Source organism: Hoplias malabaricus, chromosome 4 (genome assembly GCF_029633855.1).
Source record: "Hoplias malabaricus isolate fHopMal1 chromosome 4, fHopMal1.hap1, whole genome shotgun sequence".
In the NCBI taxonomy this organism is placed as follows: domain Eukaryota; kingdom Metazoa; phylum Chordata; class Actinopteri; order Characiformes; family Erythrinidae; genus Hoplias; species Hoplias malabaricus.
Window position 1 is genome coordinate 44,334,199 of NC_089803.1, and position 8,421 is coordinate 44,342,619.

General features: G+C 37.0%; 1 protein-coding gene across 11 annotated transcripts in view; it reads right to left on the minus strand.

Moving 5' to 3' along the window:
* Window positions 1–8,421, minus strand: part of dennd5b (DENN/MADD domain containing 5B) — a 59,933-nt gene extending 51,512 nt beyond the window's left edge. For 8 of the 11 annotated variants that reach the window (XM_066667346.1, XM_066667345.1, XM_066667344.1 and 5 more), the window contains exon 1: window positions 8,122–8,421. In XM_066667346.1, the coding sequence (XP_066523443.1) occupies window positions 8,122–8,230 (109 nt within the window). In that variant the 5' untranslated portion in view covers window positions 8,231–8,421. Of the gene's footprint in view, window positions 1–7,664; window positions 7,843–8,121 lie in introns of those variants that run through there. The other 3 variants (XM_066667342.1, XM_066667338.1, XM_066667343.1) reach the window with 2 other exon arrangements.

Genomic DNA, 8,421 nt, shown 5'->3' on the forward strand with positions numbered 1-8,421 from the left:
TCACAGATTTTCTTAATGTCATGAGAGCCTACGTTATTTAATTGAGTTGTATAGCAATGTATAGTAACCTGGTAATATTTTTAGAGTAAATCAGTCCTCTTGGGAAGAAGCTCATATCTGTGCATAACTTTACAATCCTCAATTTTCTACCAAAGACCCCTTTAAACGTAGTATTTAAACATTGCTGTATTTTCTGCCATGTTTCAGTACTTTTCACAAGTTTTCAGTGCCTGAATATAAAAGTTTACAAATTACGTAGATAACATTCATGGTGTGTTTTAAGAAAAAAAAGACAGTGCCAAAGCAATAAAAAGATGTTTAGAATCCTGGCCCATACCTCATGGGTGTTAGTTTGAATCTAGGGCAGTGTTGTGGATATTTTGGTCCACTAAGATTTACGAAACATGTTCATTCTACAGCACTGGTCAGGTCACTCATCGCGGTGAGGTTTTTTCCCCAAGCAGGCCAACACAAGCATTCCACACATTCTCAAGTGTTACTTTATCCTCTATAAACAAGAGAGACTTCAGAGATCTGGAACGAATCAGAGGCTTAAACAGACACCATAATGGCAAGACGACAGAAGGCTGGGTCATCTGCATGGGGAATGCAGCTTTTAAATCATCCTCACAAAGCCATATTGCAGAATATCCAAATAGAAAGTGTAAATAAAATTATACTGAAGTTGACTACTTCACATTTCAAATTGAAAAAAATGGGGTATTTTATATTCATGGAGTCGTCTAGAATGATATACATTTCTCATTAAAACCTCACTATAACAAATAACATGGCTGTAATGGTTGACACCAGCTGAAATATATAAATAAATAAAAAGCGCTTAGTGTACAGCTGGATTAAAATGTGTTCAGTAGCCCATGCCAAAACTCAAATACTAAAAGTGAAACCTGAAACCTGAAACAAGTCCTTAGTTATGAAAGCACTGAACACGTGCATTAAAGTTTGTTGTTTAATGGCAATTTAGAAACTCTAGAAATACTAGGAGAGTATGGGAGAGTTTCAGTTTTAATAGACTTAGGAGCTAGTTCATAACCATCTACCATTTCCTTTTGTTCTGAGTCTTATGATTTTTTTTGTTTCAAGCTTAAAGAGCAGTTAACAATCAGGAACATTGTATAAGCCCTACATTTCCTGCCATGTATACAACACATTTAGGCAATTGGATTGCACAAATGTATCTGATACAGACATCTGGTATTTATGTACATATCTGCCAATAAAAATTCATAAAAAAATGATAGAATTTAGATCAGTATAAGAAACAAATATTTGGGAGGAGTTAAAACACAGTGAATAAAACAGATTCTCACATTGCATTAACAAAATATTCTTCTCTTCCTGAATACATTAAATTCAGGTTTGCAACATTTTCAAATTTAACAACTGTCCAATGGCAATATTTTTTAAGCCAATAGAGAAAGAGGTCCAATATTCTTATTCCTTCCTTCTCTATGCATAAGCAGCTTTTGAAGCAAGAAATATTAAGTGACTTGGCTGATTTGGACGAGCCAGGACATAGCAAAACATGCTGGTTAGTCATGGACTAAACATCAACAAACACCAGTGGAGTAAATTATGAAGGAGGTTTCCCAAGACAACGTTTTTAAATTCAGAGGTATCCACATCATAAGAGCAGTAAACATGAATCACTAGACAGCAAACTGCTCCAGGCCAGGCTAAGTGATGAGCTTAGGGAGGCATGAAACAGCTTGTCCCTGTTTAATTAAATCACACAGAGTCTGGAAGATGACTTTCACTTAAATTAAAAAGCTTATTTAAAACATGATTCTTTGTTTTTGCTTAGGAATTAAGCTCTGTGGACAGAAAGGCAAAGCTTTATATAATCAGATTCAGCAGTGTGGACAACGACACTTTTTCCCCCCCTAAATGAAGATATCCATATGAAAAAGAAACTGATAAGCCATAGACTACACTTAAAATTATGCACAAGACATTTTACCCCCTGTTGTATAACACTGCAGAGGATCACTAATAGCACAAACTGGGCTTTTTCTTCATCCGGTTTTGTCATCTAAAGTTTAAAATGAAATACTTTGATCACCAGATGCTTATCACCAAATTCCTTTTTGAAATCTTCCTTTTCCTTCCTGTAAGAGGCGACAAGTAGACTGCAATATAAAGGTGATATTCACGAACCAAAAAACACAGTTTTTTTACAATTCAAATTATGTCTCCTCACCATTTGATAGCCGTCCAGTCTATCTGCATGCTGAAAACTGGTGTAATGTGTTTACGAAACCCTAGGGTCAGTAAATTATTTTTACATAAATAAATAACCCACAGAGTAGCTCAGTCAGACATGCTAGGCTTTTTCACTCTGCTCATAGCAGAGAAAGAGCAAAGAGGCCCCAAAACATTGAAAATCATGACCAGAGGTGAGAATATTGCTTTATTCCATAGGTGGGTAATATCTTATTTTTACTGTTCCTGATTACTTAGGTAGGAACCCACTCTAAATTTGGGAGGCTGTTAATTGCATGAAGTAAACAAAAGTGCTACAAAACTAAACAACTCGACTTACAAATGAGTTTGTGTAGTAATTTCAACAATGAATTAAAACTTACAGACAAGTTAAGCTTCAGCAGCGTACAAACAACAGTCATTTATCTTTTCAAACATACATTCCACCTCAAAGGACACAGCTTCAAAATGTATACAAACCACAGAGAATTGCAGTTTCCCCACAATCATAGCAGTCGCCTTTAAGGTATTGCCATTTAATTTTTTTTTAATTAGTAGCAGGGCAAACACGTCATATAGGCAATCCATTTTAAAAAGACACCATCAGCATCTCCACCACAGCATTTAGTGAATTACAGTTGGTAGTGGCTTAGACAACTTCTAACTAAGCTGTGCTGATTGCCATCCAAATTCCACACACAAATTAAACCAGATCGGTAATGAGTGGTTGGTAAAGCCCTTTGAGAAACTCAATGAGCTGAGCTTATTTAGTGACATAACATTCAGAGAGGATCATGCCAAAAGTGAATTCATTTAAATACCACAACACATCCAGTTTAAAAAAAAAACCTCAAGGACCATTTTAAATTAAATATTAGCACAGCCAGTTAGCACAACAAACTTACTACATTCAAACAAAGCTTAGAAACAAACCAATAATTAAAACAAAAGAATAAGATTTCTGTGCTTGATTCCAATAAAAAAAAAAAAATTAAAAAAAAAAGCATGAGAGGAGGGTGTTCAGACAGCATGCATGTGGAAGCCCTCTGGGATTGGACAGCCATGCATTCAGTCATGCAGAAACATAAGGTGGTGATCAACAGGAAATGTGTCTCTGTGGCCATAACAATGAGAGAGGGGAAACACAGCCCTCTATTCAGCCAGAAATACACCAGGACACAACGGGAAAATCCATCTCCCTTTTCCCTCTATGCTTTCTTGGTCTGTCGCCCACCGTGTTTTCTTATGTTTGCTAGATTTGCATTTGGACCTTTTGGCATTTACAAATATAGTAGTGTACAAAATACTGATATGCAAATGGGCCAGTTTCCCAGACATGGATGACAAAGCCTAGTCTTGGAGTAATTGCAGCAACACTCGTGAATCCCCATTGAAAAATATTTTGAGTCTAGGTTTAGGAAATTGACCAATACCAATAACATCTTGGTTAGGTACTTGGTAATGCATATCAATATTTTCAAAATAACATTTACACAGGGTCTACATGTACAATACTGTGCAACAGTCTTAAAATTAGATAAATCAAAGATATTCTCAATTAGCCTGTGGCAAGATTTTGAAAGGGTTAAATCAACACAGTCACATCCAGAATGTCACTACTCACTGTAAAATGATTTTTATTTTAATATTAGGGATTTTTTTAGCTTTCTGAACCTCTACCAAATAATCTGACTATAACCATGCTTTATAAAATCAAAATCAATAAAAAAGACAACGTTATATACTTGGAGTGATTTTTTGTGCCATTTTATGATAAAGTTCACCATAGCTGCCAATGCCCAGCCCTAGTTACACATTCCAAAGGCTTGAAATGGCAGTAAGTTTATGATTAGAGGCTGATGAGTGAGGGAAGAGGCATCTCTTCTTCCCAACCACAAAGACAGGCCACAGGTGAGAACGCTGCTACAACGACAGCAGAAAGCGAACAATGCCTGCAAGGCCTGGGAGCTATTCATCTTGGTCAGCTGCAGCAGCATATTTTCCCGCCCTTGAGACTGAACTGTTCAGCAATAGAGGTTTTCAACAAGTGGTAATTTAATCTGTGTTGTTCAGAGATTCTGGCTTTGTCTGAAGATCTGCTCTTACAACGACACCACCATCTGGGCCACGTCAGGCTCGTTCCAGAACCAGACATTTATTTGCCAAGGACTTTCAATGAATAAGCACAATGAATAAAGAAACAGTAAACAAACAATGTGTAAAAAAAAAAAAAAAGAAAGAATGTAATCTAAACTTTGGTGCAGGTTCAGCTGAAATGTTTATATAAGAGGGCTGCATTTACCATAAAGATTTCAAAATGGTATTAAATAACACTACATTTAAAACCTTATTGAGGAAAAAAAAATCAGCATATTGAAAAAAAAAATCCATATTTCAAAAGGTCACTAGTTTTTATTTTTGTGTAAGTAAATGTTACAGTTATTAATGAAAACAGCACATGGTTATCATATTACTATTGCCATGTACACTATATTTTCAGAAAAATGGGTACTGTACAGGTACATTATTGGTCACTAAAAAGGTATAATGTGTAAAATGTACCTTTCAAAAAGCCCAGTTTTTTCCCATAAGGTAAATTACATTCTCTTTTCCAGAATGTGAATATTTGTAAACTGTTATTATAGAACTGTGTAAAATAAAAAGTACATTAGTACATATTATTTTTGGACACAATACTAAAACGAGGTACACTTACGTTCCCTTACGTTCACTTACGTGTCGCACCCAAACTCAAATGACAGGGGTCATCCTATATAGCTGATCTTGCATTTCATAACTTTTACCTGTCTGACCCCATTTCAATCGGTGTAGGAGCTAAATAACGAGAGCAATGCAGAATCAAGATCTTTGCAACACCCCTTCACAAACATTATATCAAACCTAAAATTATGTATTGTTACAATCGTAGAGCACAAAAATAAGGAATAATATCCGTGTCCAATTAGTAATGTGCTCCAGAGCAGAGTAAACACACTGCAGACATTTATCTAATGCACAGAGAACTACATACTGAATTTCCTTAAGAACATGTGACATCCTTAATATTAGAATAGGCTGTGATTTAAAAGCCATTTTGAGTAAAATGTTTCAAACACTCCAACAGCTTTAGAAACTTCACACTGATTCCCGGCTCTGCAGCTGAACACCAAGACAACACACATGGCCAGACGGAAACTCTTGTTTCCTATCTCATTACATCATAGGTTCAAAAAACTCTGAATGTAAAACTAAAAATACAGATGACTACAACAGTCGAAAGCCATTTTTTTAAAAATAAATCAACTTAAATACATGGTTTCGTAGTCCAGGGTTGCCTCTGCACACATTATACACACACTTAAGCACAGTCTACACAATCACCTTACCTAAAGGAACAGCATTTGGAAGTAGGAGCAAAGCTGGCTCCTACACAGTTAACTGTTTAATGATGTCAAGATTTACAAGGAGCCAGACATTCCAATTCAGAGTCATTACAATCATGGGCAGACAGGACAGGAGAGATGAAGCTAAAAGCTGGCAAAGATGAATTAAAACCTGCCTCAACTCTCCAAGCCTTCTTTCGAGGGCTCAAATTTTGGATTGTTCTTGTTTACAGCACCCCCAAGAATTACTGTCTAGCCTCTGTTTATGCCACAAAATAAAACAAGCTGTTTTGCTACAGTGCCTTTCCAACTAAAGATGAACTGTGTTTAGTTTGGCTTTCCTCATTCAGGCAACAGTGCAAGTTGAAACACCCCTTATAAAAAAGTGATGACAGATGAGGGTAAATAGCTGTAGACAGCAAACACACTGGTTTTTGTGAACAAGAACAGTGAATATAATATAGGCCTTTTTTCCAGCTTAGTTTCCATGTATGGACTGTGCAAACTGAGCAATAAATGACAGGCTGTGAAACTTTACCCATGTTTACATAATAAAGTAATATTGTAAATGATAATGATCACAAGCATTTATTTTGATACAGTGCTATCTTGTACAGACCTTCATGTCAAGTTCCCTGTGCAGCACTCGTGTACACTGTTCACAACACACTTCTGTCAATTACAAATCCTGACATGTTGATCCCAAACCCACACCTTTATTTCTTTCATTTTTCTATTACATTATGTTAGTAAACAGATCTACTCTTCAAAGTTAACACTGTACAATTTTCAGAAACCTAACTGCCACACAAATGAAGCAATGTGAGAGCTCTATTAAATCATATTCATTGAGCTACATCCTCAGAACATGAATACACAAAAGTGCCCCAAGCACATTGACATAGACTGTAATGTGGTATTCAACATCATGAGACAGGCCAAAACTAGTAATATTTCTTAGTCATGCCCAGGCCTCATTTATTTCACAAGGAAATACGTTACACCTTATGAAGCTCCACAGAAAACAAAAAGTTCACTGATTTATGATCATATTTTAATCCATGTGGAGCTGTTAAATATACAAGAGATTCCCAAAAATCTCAATTGTTTGTCTGCATAATTCAGTGTTTAGCACATAAAGTAATTCAAAATATTTTGATTTAAAATCATTGATTCTAAATTGTTCCAATTGTTGGAACTGAAAACATAAGCGATTATAAATAAACTCTCTGATGCTAGAGATATTAAATTAGGATATCTTTGAGATAAGACTGGTTTAAATACACATGTATACAAAAGACCTTTATAGGCAGATCATGGTGGAAAGTACAGAGCACTGTAAGGCTAACCATACCCAAATAAGTTACTTCAGATTTATCAATGTTTTAGAATTATCAGCAAAAATGTACCCTACCTGGAATTACTAAAAACACACTCATTGTACATTTTATTAGTTTCACTCACCATATAGGTGCACCTTGTATTTCTACACCTACCTCATTTGTCCACCTTGGAAATGTAAATTCAGAGACAATAGCTCATCTGTTGCTGCCCAGTTTGTGTTGATCATCCTCCAGTCCTTTATCAGTGGACACAGGACAGTCTGGGCTGACTATTTACAGTTGGTGGACTATTCTATATCCAGCAGTGACACTGAGGCATTTAAAACATTCAACAACCTTGCTGTTTCTGATCCACTTTTACCAGTGCAACACATAACCTCACCACCACGTCAGTGTCACTGCAGCACTGATCTACCACCTAAATTAAACCTGTCATATGGTGATCCTTTAGGGGTCCTGACCATTGAACAGGGTGAAAGCAGGCTAAGAACTATTCAGTGCAACAGATGGACTTCAGCTGTAATTTTAGAAATACGAAGTGTTCCTACACGGTAAGTGGAGTTGATAAAATGGACAATCTATGTACAAACAAGGGAGTAATTTAAATGTATGGCTGATCGATGTGTAAACACTCAGAACACAGGTCGGTTCTCTGGTCATTAAGCGAATGCAATAGCTAATAAAAAAATTTTTTTTCCTTTGTAAATATACTGACCCCTTATTCCAAACTTCATTAACGTAAATGTAAACACATCTGGGACTTTACAACAGACCGGTTCACATCCAACCACGATGCTAACGCCAACGACGGAATTATGCAGATATTTAGCTAAACAGTACATTTTCCTTTAAATCTGACGGGCTCGTGGGAGGTCGTTAATATCGCGATATCTCCCAAACGAATTCCAATAACTCGCCTGCTTCAGTCGAACAGATTTGGTATGTGCTAATACACGCACAAATACACACTAGTGCTATATAACTAGACAATTACATACGTATTGAATCTCTCCGACAAATAAATTGGGAGAGACAAACACATTTGCCCCTCGAAGGTTTATGAGCTTCTGAAAACCTATACGTGAACGTTAGCTCTCGTTTAACAGGACAAAAAAATATCCCCTATGATTTGTTACCATGCTTATTGTAGATGTTTGTCTGCTTTTTCTTACCGGCTAAAGCGTCGGGCTCCAGGCCCGTCTCGTTGTCTAAACCACAGACGACGAAGTAGTGGGCAAAGCGGTGCGGTGCTGAGCCACAGCCCGCCGGAGTGACGCTCATCTCGTTTTCAGGGGATCCGCGCGGTCCGCGGCGCTCACACTACGACCAGAACACAAACATGTTCCAACGGAGAGGATCAAGCGGAGTGACTCGTAGCACAAATATCACTACGTTACAAAAATGCACACACCTAGCGTAAGACAGGAGTAAACGGTGTGTTTGACTCTTCTGTGCGTGTTTACCCTCCACAG